The sequence below is a fragment of the Stegodyphus dumicola genome, chromosome 10, assembly GCF_044657685.1.
Source record: "Stegodyphus dumicola isolate Sdum_Otavi_A_Nest chromosome 10, ASM4465768v1".
NCBI lineage: Eukaryota > Metazoa > Arthropoda > Arachnida > Araneae > Eresidae > Stegodyphus > Stegodyphus dumicola.
This window is the reverse complement of record NC_140777.1, coordinates 146,553,956-146,578,841: the sequence shown is the minus strand read 5'-3', so window position 1 is coordinate 146,578,841 and position 24,886 is coordinate 146,553,956. Positions and strand designations below refer to the sequence as shown.

Here is a 24,886-nt window from a genome sequence, read left to right as displayed (position 1 = left end):
CTTTTACTACTTATAACATCTTCTCCAGTTCTAACTTTAGGTACTGCTGTAGCAATATATGAATACACTTAGTCATTTATTTTTCAGCTAAAGTGCAGAATCGCCCACTTATTTGTTTGGCACTTTTTACAAGACTAAGAAAAATTGGATTTTTGTCAATTTTCTTTGACTTTTTAGGTAAAAATAGGTCGACGTGTACATGGGTAAAGTCAAGAGAGTGCGCAATGCCATTTTTGTGCAATTCTGGGATTTTTTTTAAGTGAAAATAGGTCGCTGTGTACATGGATAAAGTCAGGAGAGTGCGCAATGCCATTTTTGTGCAATTCTGGGATGTTTTGGCTAATCTTTGGAATATGGTAACAAGTAGTTTGGCAACATTTTGGTAAGGCGATAAAGGTTACTAGCTAGGACTTTAGCAGTGTACATGGATAAAGTCAAAAGTGTGCACAATGCCATTTTTGTGCAATTCTGGGATTTTTTTTTAAGTGAAAATAGGTCAACGTGTACATGGATACTGAGTATGTCCAATTCTTAAAAACGTGCTAAGCAGTGGCCGATTCTGCACTTTCCCCTATTTTTCTTTTGATATGTATATGTATTAAAATAACATAATTTGTATAACGCATGCTTCAGTGGACCAATTTCACTACTCTTAGTTTAAATTTTTTCCCCCCTTCCAGTAATGAGTAAACAGTCATGTGGTTTACGTACATGGAATAGTAATAAATAATCTTAGATTTTGGGAGGGATACAATCAATTACATATTTAACATTAAAAGATGTTGAGGGTAGGGAAGAACTATCAGATAAATTTCTCCAATATGTGTATGCACTTAATAGTTAAAAAAATATGAAGCATTCTAGCAAATGAACTAGCAAATTTTTATGAGAGTTTTATTTTTGCAGAATGCCTGAAATTCATTATTAAATTTGCCAAACCAAACCAAAGATAAGAGGAAAAATAATTTACAATATAGCCTATTATGCCTCCTTTTAAAAAAATCAGGGGAAAGTGCAGAATCACCCATTGTTTGGCACGTTTTTAAGAATTGCATATACTCGGTATCCATGTACACATCGACCTATTTTCACTTACAGAAAACATTCCAGAATTGCACAGAAATGGCATTGCGCACTCTCTTGACTTTATCTATGTACACATCGACCTATTTTCACTTAAAAAGTCAAAGAAAATTGACAAAAATACAATTCTGCACTTGACCCAAATATCTGCTTATTTAACAATCAGTTTCAATTTTTAAATCATTTTTTGTGCATAAAGATGACAGCAGCTGATCCGTGCTTGCATGTACCACACATGTGTTTCTGGAATTACATAACATGCTTTATTTAACTGTATATTTTTCAGAAAAGTACCTACTTGCTCTTAAAATGTAAATAACAACCATAAAGGTTATTCTTTTTTCACATTCAATTTCCTGTTTATTTAAGAACAGAATATTACCTATGAGCCATAATACCTATGAGTCAAACAATTTTTGCCAATTTACAAAGTCGTCAATTAGTTGAATTAATCAGAAGATAATAAGCGTAAGATAAGAAAAATATTAAATAAAATAATGCTTTGAAAAAGTTTCAATCTCATACAAAGAAGGGTTTTTACATTCATAAATCAAAGCTGCTAATGAAAAGTAAAACTTGTTATTTTCCTCATACAAAAGTCTGATAATGCCCTTATATACCCATTATAGAGATGAGATTTAAATTAATGCAATTAACAATTAATTAGCTAAAATGCAGTCACCTGCTGGCATAAGATCGCCTGCTCATATTGATAATATAAATATGCGAAATATTTGCATTCAGACAAAATTTTGCACAATTTACAAACGGAAATTTTACACACAATTAATCTAACACAATAGACTGAATGTAATTACGCTAAGTAAATATAGCATCACTCATATTTGTTATCATTTCAAGCGCTAGTAACATACGCACGCTATCTTAAACCAGGAGCAATTTTGAGCGCTTGGATGAAATCCAACAAGAGCATTTGTAAGAGCTTGGGCGAAATTCCCTTTTGCCCTCTCTCATTCCGAAACCCGTGCGATGAGCAAAAGTGAGGTTTGGGGTCTAGACGCTTGTAATTTAACCTGCTGTCTTACAGAGAGCTTAAGGAAATGCATGTTTATAAATAAGAACAGAAAGACCTTATGAGAAATGCTATGTTGAATGAATATTGGCTCCAATGTTAATTTCATCACTTTCGGATGGCTTCCATATTCAAGAATCAAGTGCTAAAGCACTTATCAAAGTAAGGTTTATCTAATTACATTTTCTTGAAATTTTGTGTAATGCAGTTCCTAATTTTTGATTTTCAATACGCTCACTGTCATTAATGTATCCGTTAATATAAGTGACATACGGAGAGCATTGTTACATAGGGATTGTTTATATCGTACAAATGCTGTGTTATCTTTCAAGAAAGCTATGTCTCACATTTGAAACATTATAAGTAGAATAATTAAAATGATATAATTTGTTTACTAAGGTTACATGAAATTTTATCATGCGTCATAGAAGTTTTTTACTCTTAAATTTAATTCAAAAGTAAATTTTATATGAATCATGGATATAAAAATAGTTGAATAATGTTAATTTCTGTAAGCAGAAGGGAAATTATGTGGTATATTCAATGAGAGAATGGTAGATGTGGAGGTTGTAGTTAATAAAAGCATTATTAAAAGTTTTAGTATTACTGATGATGACAGAAAATGATATGTTAATATTATATTTTCTGAAATTTTAGTTTTGAAATCATTGTCTGCTGTACTAGTATGGTATAAAGAAACTTTTAGTAACTTTTTCTGCCGTTTCTTTGTAGCAATTGAACAATTTTGCTTCTTGAATAAGAGAGATCCATGTCACTCTCTTGAAGCTCATAAAATTTTTCTATAGAGCAATCTAAAATTAAATTTTGTTTAAATTTAGATTTCAAATTAATATGCTTTTTTTTTACATATTTGTTATTTAAAGATTTTTCCAATAGATTTCCAGACCAAGTGCATCCTTATATTTTACGAATGAAAAATGGTTTGTTTTAAAAGAAAATCTGAGATCAGATAATTAAATTTAGTTTTAGGTGTTGAACAGTATTATTTATATTATTTTAAAATATGAACTATTTATTTTATGTAAATATCTTTATTTGCAACATTTTTCTGATTTATTCTTATTACATTATTTGAACTTTGACAGTTGTCAGTGTTATGCTAATTCAATAGATTCAATTGTTAATCTTTGGATTATGGTAACTTGGCGATTTTTGGCGAAAATTTGGCAACCAACCCTGCCACAGCAACTTTCTACTTTTTTTTTTTCGCCGCCATTTTGTCTTCACGAAGTAAAGACAAGTTTTTTTTTTTTTTTCTTTTTCTTTATTTACTCAACATTTTTTCCAACAATCTGCTAGCCGAATTATGCTTATGCTAGAAATTTTATGGAACAACAGTGCTTAATTATGACGAATATTAACTGCAAAATTGGGAGAAAGTGCAGAATCGCAAACTCCTTGCCGCGTTTTTCAGAATGGCACATACACAGTAACCATGTACACGTCGACCTATTTTTACTTAAAAAAAATCCCAGAATTGCACAAAAATGGCATTGCGCACACTCTTGACTTTATCCATTTACACTGCTATTTTCTCATAAATTAAAAAAATTTGCACGAAAATGCAGGAAAATTTTGTGAATCTTGAAACTCGATAAAAAGCACATATATGAAATTACCTGATCGCGAAAAAGTATATACGCTTTCCAAGGATGAGCATTTCCATGTATAAAATAAATAAAATATCTAAAAACTTTTCCCTCTAAATTATCTATTATATTATAAACGTCACCAATGAATTTATACCGCAAACATTAAAAATGGTTACAAATACTTAGTGTCAAATATTTAAATTATTTCCATGCACGTTTACTTCAACTGAAACGTATACCAAATTGCTACAAACAGAAAATTCGCAAAATAACTATAATTTAATTAAAATATAACTAAACCATGTACACGTCGACTTATTTTTACTTAAAAAAACATCCCAGAATTGCACAAAAATGGCATTGCGCTCACTCTTCACTATATCCATGTACACTGCTTTTTTCTCATAAATTAGAAAAATTTCACGAAATTGCATGAAAATTTTTTGAATCTTTAAATCCGGTAAAAAGGACATATATGAAATTACCTGATCGCGAAAAAGTATATACCCTTTCCAAGGATGAACATTTGCACGTATAAAATAAATAAAATATCCAGAAACTTTTATCTCTAAATTATCTATTATAAACGTCACCAACAAATTCATAACGCAAATATTAAAAATGGTTGCAAATACTTAGTGTGAAATACTTAAATTATTGCCATGCATGTTTACTTCCACTGAAACGTATACCGAATTCCTACAAACATATAATTCACAAAATAACTACCATTTAATTAAAATATAATTAAATTTAAAAACACTACTTAAAATATAAATAAGCACATTAAATTAATAAAAATTAGCTTACAATCCTAATTATGAGGGTAAGTTGAAAAATAAGTTTCCCCTGTCGACTGTGGTCAGAGTTGTGTATGAAAGTCAAAAAATAGAATGAGACATTAAAGATATGACATACCTTTATTTTTCCACATAGGTACCAAGTACATTGTGACATTTGTCATATCGCTTGATAAGCTTCAAAAAGCCCTCCAGGAAAAAATCAGGGCTTTGCATATGGTGGAAGCGTTGAACGCCTTCTTTCACTTCAGTATTGCTTCCAAAGCGCCTTCCCCCAAGATTTTTCTTCAAAGCCGAAAACAAATGGAAGTTGCTTGGTGCGAGATCAGGACTGTATGGCGGATGGTGTAGGCGCTCCCAACCAAGAGTTGCAATATGGTTTTGCGTTGCCGTCGCAGAATGTGGTCTTGCATTGTCATCCAGAACGCCAGATGTGAGAAGGCCAGGCCGCTTTTTCTGAATCGCCTCTTTCAATTTCGACAGGGTGTCACAGTAGTGCGTAGCATTGATGGTTCCAACCTCCAAAAAGTCCAGCAACGAAACTCCTTGGGCGTCCCAGAAAACTGTGAGAAGCACTCTACCTGCGGAGGGAGTTGTCTTGAACTTGTTTCGGACAGGTGATGACGGATGTTTCCACTCCATAGATGCGGCCTTCGATTCTGGCGTAAAATGGTGGACCCATGTTTCATCCCTCGTCACAATCCGAAACAGAAAGTCATTGCCATCTTCATGGTAACAGAGGAGATGTTCCAGGCTGACCTCCATGCATTGTTCCTTGTGTGTCGAGGTCAATTGTCGGGGCACCCATCGTGCTGACACTTTTCTGCATCGAAGAATGTCGTGGATGATGTTTTGAGCTCGCTCATGTGAGATTCCAAGTTCTTCCGCTACTTCATTGATGGTGATATGCTGGTTCGCTTTAATCATGACATCCACCTTCCTGACATTTGCATCTGTAGTGGCCGTGCGCGTCCGTCCAGCTCTCGGTATGTCCTCCACTTGCTGACGTCTATCACTGAATGTGCGACACCATCTCCGCACCATTTGCTTCGACATCACACCTGACCCATAGACTTCCGCGAGGCGGTTATGAATTTCTGTTCCTGATACTCCACGTGCCCATTCATAGTGGATAACTGCTCTCACTTCCTCCTTTGACCACGAATTCAAAACGCACCTTCTCTCCATACCTACTGGGGCTCAAATGAGAGGCTGGTCTCCGCTTTGCGCAGGCACTGCAACAGCGCCATCTGCTTGATTTGCAGCGACCTCTACCCAATGGTGTATCGGTGACCTTGCGCGTTTTCCTGCTGTGTCGCCTTTCGCCCATAGCCGTTCAACGCTTCTTCCATATGCAAAGCCCTGATTTTTTCCTGGAGGGCTTTTTGAAGCTTATCAAGCGATATGACAAATGTCTCAATGTACTTGGTACCTATGTGGAAAAATAAAGGTATGTCATATCTTTAATGTCTCATTCTATTTTTTGACTTTCATACACAACTCTGACCACAGTCGACAGGGAAAACTTATTTTTCAACTTACCTACGTACTTTAAACTAAATTATTGCTAGTAACAATTTTCCAATAATACCATATTACTTTATTTACTCCTTACATTTAGAACAATGCATAAAAATAATATCCTCAAATAATTAAAAATACTAACTTACCTAATCTTCTTCAGAATCTTGATTACGTGGCGGATAAACTTTTATTATTTCCTCCGCTAAATAAAAAGCAATCGTATGTGCGCCTGTTTCAGGATCTTTAAAATCATACTTATGGTTCACAGCAAGATGTTGAAAACCTTCATCCTCCAAACAGACATATGACTTCCAGCAATCAGATACTGTACCAGGTAGAATATACTGCTTAATAAAACTTAATAAGCAATCTTTACTTCTATCTCGCACAACCTTAAAAAAACACTTATTACTACCCCTTTCAATCCCACTAAATACCCATTTCGAATTCACTTTAGATAGGGCCATGGGATCCAAAAATTAACCAACACTGTTTCACACAACACAGAATGAAGCTAAATAAAAATTTCCAGATTTTTTCCAGATTTCCCCCCTTTTCCGATTAAAGAACTGTAATTCGTCCATTAATGTCACATGACATATCTCATGATCTCTCATTTCCCTCACACAAAATAATGCGTAATCGGAACTGAGTACTTTTCACATTATTCCCAAAGTCCTAGGTAGTAACCTTTATCGCCTACCAAAATGTCGCCAAACTACCTGTTACCATATCCCAAAGATTAGCCATAAATTCTTAATGTCTTTTTACAAATTCTTTGTCTTTTACAAAATTTATTGTGTTTTTACAAAATTTTAAACGATATTAAAATATTTATGCCTTCAAAATAAAAAATTCTTAGAACTGACATTTTTTATATGTATACTGTGTGTTATCGCCAATAAAGTCTGCTTGGCGAGATTTGCGCCGGCGATTTTTGCCAATACTCTACAAGGTGCGGAAAAGGGAGTTGAACCCTCGGAACTGTTCTAAGGTTATATTGGCCATGTAGTGCGAGTACTTGTCTAGTTAGAGCATGTAATCCGAAAACTAATCTTTTCCTTATAACAAGTTTTAAATCCTCATTTCTGTTTTTGATTTCTTTTGAATTTAACTTATCTATTTATATAATTTATGCAATGTATTTAAAAGTAGTGTTTTTTATTTATAGAATATGTTTAATATAGAATTTATTTTTAAATATATTGATTTTATAAAATGTGTTGGTGTGAGCTTACAAACAGTAAAAAAACGTTTTTTAGTGGTTACCATTCTCTGAGTTTGAAATATTTCTGCATAGAATACTCTTAATGCTTGATAGAAGATATGGTACTTTTCCGTTTTGCCGGCGCAAGCAATAAAGTCGTGAAAAATGGTACAACTGATACCAAACGGAATATTCTCACTGGTAACCTTTTATGCCTCATTTTCAAAACAAGTAGCAGCTTTTTCTTATCAGATTGATTGTTTCTTTCAATACTGGCATATAATTACATAGAATTTTTATCAGATAGTTTAGTTTTATGTATAAGGCCATTTTCGGTAATTAAGTCAATTAGGATGCAGTCACAGCGCTTACCCGAAGCCAAAAAAATAGAAAAGGTAAAGTCAAGGGTTAAATTCATCAATTCTAATGAGAATGCATTAGCGAAGTAAAGCACTGCAGTTTTACAAAATTTCTGAGTAAGCTATTCGTTCAAATTGAAATATTTCTTGCATTTAAACTTGTGTTTCAAATTAAGATTTAACTTGAAATTAATGTAGATAATTACTGAGAGCATTAATATTATTGTAGAGTAGTTTACGTGAGATGAGATCCCTTGGGGTCATGTGATATGAACCGGCGAATCAGGATGTTGAACCATGAAAGCATAGTAAATTCTTAAATTAATATCTTTTTACAAATTTATTGTCTTTATTTATTGGCTTTTTATAAAATTTTAAGCGATATTAAAATGTTTATGCCTTCGAAAAAAGAATTCTTAGAACTAACATTTTTTTAAATATTTTTTATGTGTATACTGTATGTTGTCACCAATAAAGTCTGCTTGGCGAGATTTGCGCCGGCGAAACGGAAAAGTACTGAAGATATTTCATTCTGTGTATGTTTTTGCTTTATTCCACAATGGAGGAGTTGTAAATGGTTACAAATAATTTTCAGAAAAACAGATAAAGTGCTTTTCAAACTATAATGTTAAAAAATTGCCCATTTTTATAAATTGGTCTAGAAGATTTTGATTCCAGTAAATTTAGTAGTAAATCTGTTGGGGATATAAGAAAATATATACATTTGCTATTAGGAAATTTTGATATTTTCTTACTTTTATGTCTTCAGCTATTTAGGTTAAAATAACTCTTCGACCAACAATTATTTTAAAAGTCGACAAAAATAGTATTATATTTACAAATTTCCAGGACTTTTTCGATGATTTAACTACTGAACCATCTTTCTGAGCTGTCAAAGTGCAAATGAGCAAGATAAGATAAGAATGGCTTTTAAATATAATGCTGATTTTTGTTTTTTGAAATAGTCCCCAGTTATGTAACAGGGTACCAAAATTGTAGATAAACTGGCAATATATGTCACAGACCATTGCCAACTGTCTGCATTTTTAACTGCAGTCTCTTATAATCCATCAGTCATGAAAATAGCTCCGAGTAGGCCATTTGTTATCACAGTATTTGTTATCACAGTATTTGTTATGTATTTTTGCCTTTTTTCCCACAAAATATTGATAGCTTTTGATTTGAGGAGTGAAGCAGATATTATACGATTCATCCAAGAAAGAGGCATTTTATCTGACATTCATATATGTAAAAATAGATGCAAAAATAAACTATATATGAATGAAAGCTTTTAGTTCTGCAGTGTGAAAGTAACAAATGGGGGGAAAATATTATATATTGATAACTTAGAAGATAAGAAAATGCTTTTGATGCTATAGTAAAAGAATTTGTAGAAATATGGCAGCTACAAACCATAAACAAGAAGTAAATATGTTTGCTATGTTAAGTTCCTAAATTTTTCTTAATAAAAACTTTGTGATAATCTTTGTGAGATTTAAGTAATGGTATATTTTTAGCATTATTCTTCAATATTTTTAAATTTCATTATTTTGAAATCTGTGTATTTACATTTTGAGATGAAAAATTACAATAAAAGTTATTTAACAAATCCTTAAATATTTTTGAACTATATACAGTTTAATGGACATCTTATTTTTTTAATCTAATTGCTTATTTCATATCAAGCTAAAAGTGGTGCTTATTTCTTATCCCTATTTTGATGACACTGTATTAATTGCTAAGATATAGTAAGTTTCCTTTACATTTGAATAGCACACCTCTGAAGACTTTTTCTTGTATAAGTATGTATTATTTGATTTAAGATAGCAAAAAATATCAATGTATAATATAATAGATAAATGAATAATAGAATAGCTAAATTAATAATAGAATAGATCGATGAATAATAGAATAGATCAATGTATAATAGAATATATGTCTTTAAAGTTCAGTAAAAACCAGAACATATTTAGTTCTATTTAGTTCTAGGGCTTGAAAGTGACTACTATCATGCATAGTTACCCAATTGGCTCAATCTGTAATTTGTAAATTTCAAGTCTTACTGAAGGCTTACGCTGTGGTAGCCTTTAACAATTCCAAATTTAATTCTTCTGTTTTTCATTGTGCTAAAAATATAGTTTAGTTACAGAAAAAAGGATGACCCAGTTATCCAGGTTAGTCATATTCTTAGTTTATATATTTAGTTAATTTTATATATTTGGTTCTAGGGCTTGAAAGTGACTATTATGCCTAGTTACCAAATTGGCCCAATCTGTAATGTGTAAATTTCACTGAAGGCTTATCCTGTGGTAGCTTTAACAATACCAAATTTAATTCTTCTATTTTTCATTGTACTAAAAATATAGTTTACTTACAGAAAAAAAGATGACCCAGTTATCCAGATTAGTCAAATACTTAGACGAACTTAACTAAAGTTGTTATATTTGGTATTTAAGGTGTTTATACATATAATACATGATTTATTCCAGATTCAGAATTTTTGAAACAAATTTTTTTCAGATTGGTTTTTTATTTTTATATAATTACCTATGTGAAGAATATTATTTCTTGGACATATTTACATAAGTTTCAGAGTATTATTTTTTCTCTTTAGGTTTGCCAAAAATCTGTCCCCTGATAAATTACATTTAAGTACTCTTAAAGGTCATGGAGAACTGCGTAATTTAGAACTAAATGAAAAGGTGCTGACTGAACTCTTGGAGCTTCCAGCATGGTTATGTTTGACTAAAGCGACATGCAACCATGTTACATTACAGGTAAAATTGTTTGAAAAATGAATCAAATTCCATACAGAACATGATTTTTATTTAATAAAATTTGTTTGTACAATGCAAAGTTTGAGATCCAGAATTGTCAGGACTTAAGCAATTTCGGATTTTAGATCTCCAGTTTAAATCTAGTGAGATGACATGTAGGCATATCGACATTAAGGCTTCACTTATTGTTTAGGTGAGATATAAAACTGCTAACTCTGGTGCAGCTGCTCAGGGGCTGAAAATGTGATCCTGGCCAACATCAATACATCAATCAATGTATTGTCATTGGCCACTGTGCCACTTCCCTAGCCAACAAGTGTTATATGATATGCAGGAATGTCAGCTAATTAAGAGGAAAGCCACATTTAAGGCACACACCCTTCCTTTTGTTGAGTATTGTACTTTTTATTCCTAGACTTTTTAAGGGAGGGGAGAAAGTTTTTTCTATTATTATTATTATTTTTTTTTTATCTGGTGGTCGATCCTGATCAGCATCAATCAATGTAGTGTCACTTCCCTAGCGAACAAGTGTTTGAATATGACAAGCAGGAATGCCAGTTAGTTAAGAGGAAAATCACATTTACGGCACACGCAGTTCCTGCAGATTGGCTCCCCATAAAATCTTTCGCTTATCTGTGTAGTACAACAGGAAAATAACTGAACGATTCTACTCTTTCTTTGTTCTCCGGAAATCTTGGAGAATCGTTGGGCAACTCTGATGAAAAATTTCAGAGACTGGCCATAAATTCATTGAAACAATGCCATAACTTGTGCTGTAGTTTATGTTAAATGGGGTGCATTGGAATATTAAAATACAAATGAAATATTAAAATACAAAAAACATTTTTTGGAGGGAAAAGCCACAACAGTGTATATGAAGATAGAAATATGGAAATAACACAAAGCAGAAATTTTTTACTGAAACTGAAATTGAGTCTGGTAAACAGAGTTATGATTTGAAGGAGTCTATGCTGGTTTCTTGAATGATAAATTATAAAACACTTAGCTGGTTTAGATTATCTTAGCTGGTTTAGATTATTGTCTAATGAATTGATATGATTATTTATGTAAAGCAAAAGTGTATTTTGTATATAAATAATGAAACCCACCAATATAAATTTGATCAAGAAAACTAGCTTCATTTGGCATAGATATGATCAGAATTTTGGTGGTTATGAAATTAAGCAGTTCTTTTTTCCCAAATATACATGATATTTGTCAGTTGTAAATTTGTAATGTGAGCTGCTTCATTTGGACCCGCTGTGCGGTGTTATTGGAATGCAAGTTGAGCTTTTGTTTGTTGATGGTTATCAACAAACAAAACTTTTCAGATGCCAAAGATGAGTTCACATAAGTTTCTTTCCTTCAGGACTAAAAAATACTTATCTTTGTATCATTATGGCAGTGTTATAAAAATTTGTTTTATACATACATATTGTTGTGAAATGCCCAGTGAGATACTTCCCCACAAAGTGGCCATAGGGTTGTCAGAAAGTGGTAGGGAAAAGTACAGTTTCGAGATATGGTGCAAAATCGTCCATTTTAGTGATGTTTGGCCACAAAATTTGTGATATATCATAGATGGAATGAGAACATTCTAGAACACATTCTTAGCTGTTTTCTTGGGAATATTTTTGAAGGTAGGTTAAAGCTATATATAACCTGCCTTTACGGGCAGAAAGTAGCATCTTGATGAGTTCAGGGATTAGCTTGAGAGCAACGACTGAGTCGGGAGCTGTACTTTATTGCTTTGCCTTAAAGCTGTCTTCACCATTGTAGTCTGAAGGCTGTGTTGCTGATTGTTTCTACGTGTTTGTCATAGTTTTTCAATGAGTGTAAACGTGTTTTTAGAGCTGTCCTGTGTAAATAGTACTTACTGGCGAATAAATTGTGTTTTAATTCTTCAACATTCTAAATAGCGACTCAGAGCAATCTTACAATCTGAATATGCTCAACTGCCTTTTAAACGGTGCCGGTATTGGAATACAGACGCCCAAGTGGATGCTTACATCTTGTTCCTAAACCCTAACCGCCCCCGCGTTAACAATGCTTAAGGGCATTGAACGGAGGAACCCTGTTCTTTAACTCTTTGAGAAGAGTCTTCTAACGTCTCTTTAACAAGGGACAACTATCTCTACAGCTGCACACGACTGCATTTAATTTCTCAATAGCTTCTTAAAAGCTTTTTCACCCACTAAATAGGTTGCTTTTGACCCCCTAAGGGGGGCTCTTATCTGTCCTTTAAACGTCACACTGAATAGCGACTAAAATTTTCTTCTCCTCCATCAGCTGTATCACTCTGAACTGCTACTTTTCGCCCCCCCCAGCCCATTTTGCCAGCTCTTCGAGTGGGTGCAAGTTCAATTGAACCCACGCTAGCTCTTTTGATCTGGACTGCTTGCTCTAAGGATTTTATTTTACCGTTGATATCAAGAATCAAGGAAATGTATTGCTTTTTTTTATTCTTTTCAAAATTTTTTTAATGTTTACTGCCCTCTCAAAATTAAATTCTGGCTCTTTTTAGATACGGAATTTAATTAAAAAACCTTGTATGAGTTTTACCTTTTTCTTATGCGGAAAGCATTATCTGAAAAGCTTTTATTTTTATAATTAGGCTTCAAAATTTTCCCTTATTAGATGAACCCCTCTTTTGATGTAATTATTTTATTTCCGATGATGCAGAGTTAAAGGCCTAGCCTTGCGCACTCCGTAAATTAACTTTCCCTGATTCTAATTTTTCAACAAGTATTATCATTGATTACTCCAAATCCACGAACTCATACAATGTAACAATATGTAGTATAAAGATATCTTTATGCTATAATTAAACTTTAATGAATGTATTTTTTTCCTTTGAAAAATGTTAAAAAACATATAATTTTATTGAGATGACAAAGTTTTTAAAAATTTCATTTCTTAATTTTCAGATATCATGGACAAAATTGAAATCTGTTCCCATATATTTGGTAAGTTATTCTTCTTGAAAACAGTAAACAAAATGAATGCTTCTAATCAGTTTTGTGCAGTCTGTTGGTAGGCGTTTAATTTTTAATTTTGCTTTCTGTAATCTTTTTAAAAGTAATTTATAGATCTGAAGAAAGATGTAACTTATTGTATTGATGAGATTCTGTTTAAAAAGAAAAAAAATTATGTTTCTCTTTTTAGTTTTTATTTAAATAATATTTTCAAAATATTATTTGTTAATTTAACACCAGAACTATCAATGACTAATGAATGCTGTGTCTACCAAAAAAGAAAAATGATTATCATTTTGATAGATTGGCAGTTATAGCATTAATTTGAATTACTTGTATTTAAGCTTGGCTATTGTCTGCTTGATTTTTTTATTGAATAGTTTTCCATACATACTAAAATTGCAAAAATATTTTGTAATTTTACATTTAGATCAGGAGTTATGTTCACTTGGGTGACCTTAAAATCTGTTGATCAAATAAAAGTTTATTTTTATCACTTTATTTAAGCATTTAATATTTTTTTAAGAATAGGAGTTCAGTTTCTAAGCAGTGATAATTTGACCAGTATTGTAATAGTAAAGAATAGAAAAATGGTAAGGTTATCAGGGTCAATGTTCCTTCTTACCTTCTTCGGGAACATGCAAGGACCTGACTCGGAACAGAGAGCTTACTAAAGCTATGTTCACTAATTGTGGGAAGTAGACAGGATACACAAGAAGGGTATACAAAACCCTTTATTTTTCTCTATTTACAAAATCTTCCGTACTTCGGAATACACAGACCCGCTACTTGGGGTCTAACGTAAAAATATAAAAATAGAACTAAACTCTAATTTAACTTTAAAATAATAAACGTGGAAGATTGGCCTTATATTAACAGGAAGCGTATGTAGTACAGAGATACAATACGTTTAAATTTATCAAGAGGATTAAAACCTCCGGCCTGGAAGGCAACCAGCAACTGCGTAACTTCTAAGGTAAGCGGCCTGCTTTGACTCACTGCTTCCTCTCTCTCGCTTGGCAATTAGCCACAACTTAAATACTTGGCGTTCGCCAGACAAACTTTGCATAAAAACCTTAACGCTTATAATTCTTGCCGGAAGTAGAAAATAAGAAGTGATAGTAAAGATTTAAAATAAAATAAACGTTAGTAAAACTTAAGATCCTTACATACTTCCCGCCAGAGTTAATTAGTTTAAAACTGAGGTCTAAAACGACCTTGTTGAAAACTTTTAGCTCTAGAATCTAACGCGAGGCCAATCTTTTACAAATATTTTTCGCTAGAAGCTAGAAATTTAAAAGAAAGAAATTTGTTTTTACAATAGCAGCTTCCAGGATACACAATTTTTTTTTCATCTGTACTGCATCCAAACAGGAGCTCTTATTCAAATCTGGTTCCTTCCAGATCTCTGGAAGGAAAACTAGTTTAATGAAATGTTACACAATGAAATGGCAAGTAACATGTATAATTATATTTCTCTTAACATTCTTATTTCATTCATGACTATTTTAATTATCTCTCCCCGTGCTCTCTGACATGTGTTGTAAAAGAACACCAAACATAAATGTGTTTCTGTCTACGTGTTCAACACTTCCTCCTACAATCAAAACACTAACGTGTTAAAATTCAACATGCCAAGACCTCGTAACACACCCTAATTCCAACTCTAAACCCTGAGGTACTATTCTGAAAGTGTCTAACTCTGAAGTGTAGCGTCAGAGAGCCTAACTACATCATTCAACCTTTAACACATATTCACCATGATTTAGTCTTTTTACAGTCACACGAATAAAAAAATTTTAACATTCACTTTTACCATATCACGGTATTTCTTAACATTTAAAATAACAGTTCACATTGTATATAAGAACATATTAACATGCCGTTAATTTTACACATTTGAAAACATACATTAGTAGTACATTGTTAACTTCTATTCTTTTCAAAGCAAGTGCCAATTCTTTCTACATTGAAATACTATATTTCATAAAGTCTTTCAGACTAAAACTTCTTTCTTGCTAGAATGTTTTAAATAAAATTTATACAATAAATTTTTACAATATTTAAGTCTTTACACAACGCTATTATACATCAACTTTAGTTTTACGCGCGAGTAATTGAAAATCATGATACCAAAATCGGTAACAACTCATTTCTCGCCCTTTTGGCGATAAAGGTAGACCTCGCATGAGGTAAAACTTCTTGAAATCTGCCACTTGCAGTAAGAATGAAAAATTAACTTAATGTTTGCAAAGTAACATAAAATTTTACTTATCTTTGTGATATTCGGACATCCTTTTCTGGGCCCAGTCCTTAAAGGTATTGCAGATAGTTGTTTGATTTATCCTCCTTCTTGTACGGGCTCTCCCTTCAGTGCCTTCCTCTGGAAGCTTCCTTTTTTCACCAGTTCGGTCACCCTTGAATACCTTCTTTTTCTCCTCTGCTTGTGGTCTTGGCCGTTTGATGGCAGCTGGTCTTGGCGGAACCGGGAAACTTCTTTCGTGTTCCTGCTTGGACCTCGTTGCTGGCCGTTCAAATTTTCCTTGTAACTTTTCCTCCGCCGCTGATGGCCCTTCCGCAGTTCGGCGACATTTGCTGCGGAGAGTCCTGTCGGATGAGTAGATCTTCTGTTTTAGAGCCGGGTTATAGTTGCCGTCATTTCTCCTGGTTCTCTTCACATCCGTTGTCCTTCTCCCTTCTTCATTCTGGGGGTGTTCGTGAACTCTCTTTTCTGGACGGTGGAACGGCTTCTTTTTCTTGCTACCTTCAATTTTTCCGCGGGGAAATTTTCTTTTCACTTGCTCCTGCCTCTTAATGGCTTGCCCTTGTACTTGTCGTTTTTCCACCTCTGGAGCTTGTGCCTGCGGTGTCTGCCTTGCCGGATCCTGCAAAAGATCTGAAAATATTTGCATTTTATTACGATCGAAGTAGGGTTTGATTTGATCAATGTTTGCGGAGCAGGTTTCACCATTTCTGGCTTTTAACACTACTACAGCGTGAGTTATTTTTTCTATAGCATATGGTCCTTCAAATCGTGGAAAAAATTTGGCAGTCTTATCTTCTGGTGCTGAAGAAAGTGAATGCTTAATTTTTAATACTTCATCCCCTACTTTATAAGTTACTCCCCGTCGTTTCAAGTCATAATACAGCTTTTGTATAATATAATTTTTGATAACCACATTTCTAAGATGCCCAGTTTTGAAAATAACCAATATTCTTGAAAACATAAATTTCGGTAAGATCTAAGGTAACCTGAGAATAAAACTATTTGAAACACCACATTTTAGTTTCAGAGAGGTTTGGTTTGGTTTATGTTTTTATAGGCAAAGCCTCGAGGGATATCTACCTAAGGGGGAGGGATGCCTTTGTGGAGGACTTTCTAAGGGAAACTGGCTCGTATACACGTTACACATAATGAAAACCACAAAAATGCCCGTGCAGCCAGCCTATTTGCGGGATTTGAACCTCGGACCGAACTACCAGTGTTCAGTGATTTTACCGCTCGGCCACTCGTCTCAGAAAGGATTCTCTGTATATGTGTGTGATTGTGATTATGGCGAAGCCTCGAGGGCTATCTGCCTAAGGGGAGGGATGCCTTTGTGGAGGACTTTCTAAGGGAAACTGGCTCGTATACTCGTTGCACATGGGGAAAACCACAAAAACGCCCATGCAGCCAGCCCGTCCGCGGGATTCGAACCTCGGACCGAACTACCAGTGTTCAGCGACTTTAAATAGTCTGGGTAAATAAATGGTGGACCATTTAATCAGTTTATGCAAGGTTTGCTGTATCTCAGTTTTAAGTGAATCTGTGTGAAAGATTTTTGTTTTCAATTTAAGTCTAAATTGCATTTTATTGTTAATCAGTTTCAAATCTGTGTAAATTTTATTTCACCATTATCAGGTAATTTTATGCTTGAAAGAGTAGAGCAAAACTTACTTCTTATCTGCCTCTTTGATTTAAAATTATAATTAATTTTAAACATGGTTAAATTCATATAAATTGTTGTTGCCTCCTACGCGGCAATATAAGTTATGTACAGCGCATTGTTTCTGCGCAATTTTAGTTAGTTAAGATTCGAACTCCTAGCGTAGCATACATGTTTTTGATCCCGTATGTTTGGGAATTTATCATTTTCGATTTAGATTTTTAGTTATGATACAGTCCACTAAATAAAATTGTTGTTGTAAAAGTTGTCTTTAGTATATAGTCTAACCAGCGACCTCAAAACATTGGTCATCGTCGAGACGAAGCTAATTAGAATAAAAAATGGCTAATGAAAACATAACTACGTTGAACAGAAAACGTGGTGGTATTAGATCACAAATTACGAAGTTAAAGTCGTCTGTCAGTGGAAAAAGTGATGATTTTGGTTTCGAACAAATAGAAGTATTGCAAGAAAAAGTTCACAAGTTAAATAAACAAATTGATGAACTTCGCTTCGATTATTACAAAGTGTGTAAAGATGAAGAAATATCAGACATCGAAGCTACTTTTGAAGAAATCGAGATGGATATTACCAATGTTCAGGTAAGCCTGAAATGTCTTTATACTTCATTATGTAGTAAGAATGCAAATAATAATATCCCAGAAATAAGAAGTAATTCATTGAATTATAAATTGCCTGAAATAACATTACCTAAATTTTCTGGCACTTTCGAAGACTGGAATTTATTTAAAAACCAATTTGTAGCTTTAATTTCATCTAATAGACAATTAACAGATTCTCAGAAATTGTTTTATTTACAATCTTGTTTAATTGGTGATTCAAAGCAGATACAAACAATAGATGACACATTTTCTTCCTAATTTAAGGCACTTGAAGAAAAATATGTTAATAAGAGACTGGTTGTAAATTCTCATATCAATGAATTACTTTCTATTGAAAAAATAGTTCATGAAAATCCTAAAGATTTACGCTCATTAATTAATAAAGTTCAGAAACATTTAAGAGCATTAAAAGTTATGGAATTAAATATGGATAAATTAAGCGAAGCTTTGCTGATTAATATTATTCTTAATAAAATAGATAAAGAATCGCGTAAGCAATTTGAAATGTCATTAAATAGTAATGATTTATGTGAATGGGATTCTTTCATGACATCTCTTCAAAAGCGATGCCAGGTGTCAGAAAATATGCAAAACAAAACTGTATTTGCAAAAACAAAACAAAACATTCCTCCAAATAAAGTTCGATCGTTAGTGACAAAAACGAATAATAATAATAAATTTATGTGTCCCCCGGGGTTTGCAAAGATAATCACGCAATTTTTAAGTGTGAAACATTTCTAACATTAAATCCAATGGAACGATACGAAATGATTAAAAAGCTTTCTTTGTGCATTAATTGTTTACAGTCGAATCATAAAGTATCTTCCTGTCAGTCTAGACACTTTTGCTCGGTTTGCAAATTAAAACATAATTCACTTCTTCATCGGAATGAACCTCATGGCCGACTCTATCATGGCCTAGAAGCGAAATCAGTTTCGGAAGGTCACATGATCAAAATAGTCGATCTTTTTCTCTTCACTATGATCGCGAAGTTTAACTTGTCAAGAATAGTAGTTTTCTCTTAAAATAAATATAAGTAAAATTAATAAACGTGAGTAGGTCGCATTATCAGGTTCAATGTTTCTTCTAACCTTCTTCGGAAACATACAATGACCTGACTAGAACAGAGAGCTTACTAAAGCTATGTTCACTAATTGTAGTAAGTAGACAGGATACAGACGAAGGGTATACAAAACCCTTTATTTTTTTCTTTATATACAATGACTTCCGTACTTCGGAATACAATGACCCTCCACTCGGGGTCTAACTTAAAAGATATCAAAATAAAACTAAACTCTAATTTAACTTTAGAATAAGATTGGCCTTATAATAACAGGAAGCGTATGTAGCACAGAGACTGTGAACACTACAATACGTTTAATTTATCAAGAGGATTGAAACCTCTGGCCTGGAAGGCAAAGTAGCAACTGCGTAACTTCTAAGGTAAGCGGCCTGCTTCGAACTCACGGCTTCCTCTCTTCTGCTTGGCAAAAAGGCCACACTTAAATACTTGGCGTTCGCCAGACAACTTTGCATAAACTCCTTCACGCTTATAATTCTGGCCGGAAGTAGAAAATAAGAAGTGATAGTAAAGATTTAAAATAAAATAAACGTTAGTAAAACTTAAGATCCTTACATACTTCCCGCCAGAGTTAATTAGTTTGAAACTGAGGTCTAAAACGACCTTGTTGAAAACTTTTAGCTCTAGAAACTAACGCGAGGCCAACCTTTTACAATCATAACTTAGCTAGAAACTAGAAAATTTTAAAAGAAAGAAATTTGTTACAATAGCAGCTCCCGGAATATACAACAATCTTTTTTCTTTTTCATCTGTACTGCATCTAAACAGGAGCTTTATTCAATTCTGGTTCCTTCCAGAGATCTGGAAGGAAAACTAGTTTAATGAAATGTTACAGAATGACATTGCAAATAACATATAGAATATACTTTTCTTAACATTCTTATTTCATTCATGACTATTTTAATTATCTCTCCCCGTGCTCTCTGACATGTGTTGTAAAAACACCAAACACGAATGTGTTTCTGTCTATGTGTTCAACACTTCCTCCTACAATCAAAACACTAACGTGTTAAAATTCAACATACGAGACCTCTTAACACACCCTAATTTCAACTCTAGACCCTGAGGTACTATTCTGAAAGTGGCTAACTCTAAAGTGTAGCGTCAGAGAGCCTAACTACATCATTCAACCTTTAACACATATTCACCATGATTTAATCTTTACAGTCACACGAATAACAAATTTTTAACATTACTTTCACTTTTACCATATCACGGTATTTCTAAACATTCAAAATAACAGTTCACATGTATACAAGAACATATCAAGATGCCGTTAATTTTACACATTTGAAAACATACATTAGTAGTACATTGTTAACTTCTATTCTTTTCAAAGCAAGTGCCAATTCTTTCTACATTGAAATACTATATTTCATAAAGTCTTTCAGACTAAAACTTCTTTCTTGCTAGAATGTTTTAAATAAAATTTATACAATAAATTTTTACAATATTTAAGTCTTTACACAACGCTATTATACATCAACTTTAGTTTTACGCGCGAGTAATTGAAAATCATAATACCAAAATCGGTAACAACTCATTTCTCGTCCTTTTGGCGATAAAGGTAGACCTCGCATGAGATAAAACTTCTTGAAATCTGCCACTTGCAGTAAGAATGAAAGATTAACTTAATGTTTGCAAAGTAACATAAAATTTTACTTATCTTTGTGATATTCGGACATCCTTTTCTGGGCCCAGTCCTTAAAGGTATTGCAGATAGTTGTTTGATTTATCCTCCTTCTTGTACGGGCTCTCCCTTCAGTGCCTTCCTCTGGAAGCTTCCTTTTTTCACCAGTTCGGTCACCCTTGAATACCTTCTTTTTCTCCTCTGCTTGTGGTCTTGGCCGTTTGATGGCAGCTGGTCTTGGCGGAACCGGGAAACTTCTTTCGTGTTCCTGCTTGGACCTCGTTGCTGGCCGTTCAAATTTTCCTTGTAACTTTTCCTCCGCCGCTGATGGCCCTTCCGCAGTTCGGCGACATTTGCTGCGGAGAGTCCTGTCGGATGAGTAGATCTTCTGTTTTAGAGCCGGGTTATAGTTGCCGTCATTTCTCCTGGTTCTCTTCACATCCGTTGTCCTTCTCCCTTCTTCATTCTGGGGGTGTTCGTGAACTCTCTTTTCTGGACGGTGGAACGGCTTCTTTTTCTTGCTACCTTCAATTTTTCCGCGGGGAAATTTTCTTTTCACTTGCTCCTGCCTCTTAATGGCTTGCCCTTGTACTTGTCGTTTTTCCACCTCTGGAGCTTGTGCCTGTGGTGTCTGCCTTGCCGGATCCTGCAAAAGATCTGAAAATATTTGCATTTTATTACGATCGAAGTAGGGTTTGATTTGATCAATGTTTGCGGAGCAGGTTTCACCATTTCTGGCTTTTAACACTACTACAGCGTGAGTTATTTTTTCTATAGCATATGGTCCTTCAAATCGTGGAAAAAATTTGGCAGTCTTATCTTCTGGTGCTGAAGAAAGTGAATGCTTAATTTTTAATACTTCATCCCCTACTTTATAAGTTACTCCCCGTCGTTTCAAGTCATAATACAGCTTTTGTTTTCTCTGTGCTACTTCCGTATTCTTTTTTGCTTCTTTAATTAGTTTTTCTATATCACCCATTTTAAATTCTTGGCTCTTTGTTGCACATAAAATAATTTATCTAACGGCGTTATAATCTTTCTGCCTAGAAATAACTCAGCAGGAGTTTTGCCCATTGTATCATGTTTTGCGGTCCTAAGGGCGAAAGCAAATTCATTGACATAGTTATCCCAGCTTTTATGAAAATTTTTAACATAACTACGGATAATTTTCACTATATTTCTATTGACCCGTTCCGCTATATTTGATTGCGGCCGATACGGGATCATTTTTAAATGACGTATGTCCAGTTTTTGGCACATGTCTTCAAATATATTACTTACAAAGTGAGGACCATTATCCGATATAACTTTTAGGGGCGCCCCATATTTTAAAATATATTTATTTAAAATAGAATCAGTAACTAATTTTGCGGAGGCTCGTTTTAAGGGAACAATTTCGGTCCATTTACTAAAATGATCAACCATAACAAGGAGATAGCGACTTTTATTTAACTGACTTTTTGGGAAAGGGCCCAATAAATCGATGCCAATTATTTCATTTGGAAATTCGGATTTAATACTATTTAGAAACCCGGCCGGGCGGAAATTAATATAATTAACTGCTTGACATGTTGGGCAGGACTGGACATACGCCCTTGTTAACTTTTGCAGTTCAGGAAAGTAGACTGCCTCGCGTACGCGTTGGATAGTTTTTCGAATACCAGCATGAGAAGCTAAAGGGCTGTCATGGAGCTCCTGCAGGATATTTAATCTAAGACTAGCTGGGATAACAGGTCGAAATTTGTTGTTGGAATTCGTAGTTTTTGTATAGAATAATAGACCATCTATTAGTTCGTAATGGGCCGCCCTATTTCTTATCGCCACAATATCTTGGTGGCTAAAATTTTCAGGATCCTTTAAATACTCATAAATGCTTCCAAACTCAGGACCCTTACCCAGTTCGGTTATTACAGTTTCTCGGGAATTTATTGTATATGCTGTGAGCATTGCCACCTTTACGGTATTACCTTGTTCATCTATTTTAATTCTTGATAGGGCATCTGCTACGATATTTTCCTTTCCGGGCGTATGCTTGATTACCAGATTATATTCTTGCAGCTTGAGTGCCCATCTTATTAACCTTGGGGATAAATTTTTCCCTGAGTACAATCTAGTTACCACCGCATGATCAGAGTACACTGTTATTGGCGCCTTTTCAAAATAGACTCGGAACTTTTGCACTGCTAACAGAACTGCAAGTGCCTCTCTCTCGGTCGCGGAATAGTTTCTTTGTGTTTGATTTAAAGTTCAGCTAAAAAATGCCACGGGCTGCTGATTTTGCGAAAGTACCGCTCCTACCGCATAATCCGAAGCATCTGCTGAAATTTCTAAATTCTCATCCTTTTCAGGAAATTTCAACACGGGCTTGCGTTAATGCTTGTTTTAATTTTTCGAAAGCACTATTGGCTTCGGCCGTCCACGAGAATCTTGCCTTTTTCCTTTTTAATTTTAACAATGGCTCAGCGATAGCTGCAAAATCTTTTATAAAGGACCTATAATATGAACAAAGTCCTAGACAAGAAGAGAGCTTCTTTGCCGTGTTTGGAGTCGGATACTTTTGTACAGCGATTATTTTTGATTCGTCTGTCTCTATTCCTTTCTGAGATATCTTGTAATCTAAATATTTTAATTCAGGGGCTGCAAATTTACACTTTTCGACATTAACTTTTAGACCGGCCTCATTTAATAAAGAAAACACCTGTCTTAAATCCTGTACATGTTGGTCGAGATTATCACTAGTAATAATGGTATCGTCTAAATAGATAAATGTGGACTTTCCAAGAACAGGTCTTAACACAATGTCCACGCATCGCTGAAATGTTGCCGGCGCCCCTGAAAGGCCAAACGGCATACGCAAAAATGCATAAGTGCCAGACTTGGTTATAAAAGCAAGGCACGTCCTCAGGCCTAACCCCTATTTGAAAATAACCAGTCGTTAAGTCTAAAGTCGTCATAAATTTGGTTGATTTTATGTTCCTTAAAATTTCTTCTATAATCGGTAACGGATATACCGGATATTTCGTTATGGAATTTAATTTACGGTAATCAATAGCGAATCTCCACCTTTTTGGATGCGTCAAAGGATAGTCATTATTTTTCTTACATAAAACCACCGGGCTAGCATAACTACTTGAGATGGGCGTTATGATCTTTTTACGTAGCATATCGGTAATATGCCATTCTATAATTTTTTCCTTATTCTTATCATACCGGTATGGTTTTTGACGAACTGGCATTGAATCTCCGGTGTCAATACTACGGTTAGTAACCTGAGTAAATCCTGGAATATCACTAAATAACGAAGCAAATTCACTTACCACTTGTCGGATTCTTCCTTGCTCGTCATTAGGCAGGTGGTCAAGATTTAACATTGGCGGTTCAGCCTTTTCTGCACGAACTGGTTTCATTGTCAGCTTAAGGGACGCTTCATTAAAATCCAGTGTTGCTTGTGCGTCTGAAAGAAAATCTATTCCTAAAATTATATGTGCTTGCAGATTCTTTACTATAAAAAACATCACCTTTACTTGTTTGTCCTTGATACGGATATACAGAGGTACTTTACCTATGCACTTACATCTTTCTCCTTGCGCAGCTAACACTGTCGTATTATCCGAATTATATATGCGATATTTACGAAAATACTTCCTAAAAAAATCTTCTGCCACACAGGAACACTGCGCGCCTGTATCCAGGAGTGCGGTGGCCGGGATATTATTCACCAACACTTCAATCTTCGGAAGAGTCAAATTTTTACCATTACTGTATTTAACTTGTAGGAAGAGGGGTTTTCGTGGCCTTCGGATTTCCGCACCCTCTCGTCAGCAGAAATCCGTTTTAGTTTAAATCCTTTTTTGTTTCCATGCTTTCCTTCTTTTTCCACTGGCCTTGAGACTTTTTTTCTGGGTTGCTATTGAACTGTCGACGTTCGCCGGCTGTTTTTGAATGCTCGGGTTTCCTTGCCCACTGATTCGCTTTGCCTCCGTAGCCGTGTGCTTGAGTTTGCTGTAGTCTTGGCGCACCAAATTGGTTTCGCTGTTGATATTGGCGTCTTCTTTTGACGTCCGTCGTTCTTCTACTTTCAAACTGGATTGCTAGCTCAAATAACTTTTCCAGTGTAGTCGGATTTCTTAATTCAATAAAGTCTTGCACTTGGGGCAGTAACCTCGGCAAAATCACTTGAATTATTTCAGGATCCGGACGGTTTCCATACAAGAGTTTGAAGACGTGAATTTTTCTTAAAATAAAGCTCGAGAGA

At 34.4% G+C, this 24,886-nt stretch overlaps 1 protein-coding gene across 1 annotated transcript in view; it reads left to right on the top strand.

Annotated features, from left to right (window-relative positions):
* Positions 1-2,115: 2,115 nt before the first annotated feature.
* LOC118205714 (bridge-like lipid transfer protein family member 3B) overlaps positions 2,116-24,886 on the top strand; it is a 122,019-nt gene continuing 99,248 nt past the window's right edge. The window contains exons 1-3 of the mRNA XM_085825687.1: positions 2,116-2,278; positions 10,234-10,396; positions 13,324-13,362. Of these exons, the coding sequence (XP_085681813.1) occupies positions 2,235-2,278; positions 10,234-10,396; positions 13,324-13,362 (246 nt within the window). The 5' untranslated portion in view covers positions 2,116-2,234. The remainder of the gene's footprint in view (positions 2,279-10,233; positions 10,397-13,323; positions 13,363-24,886) is intronic.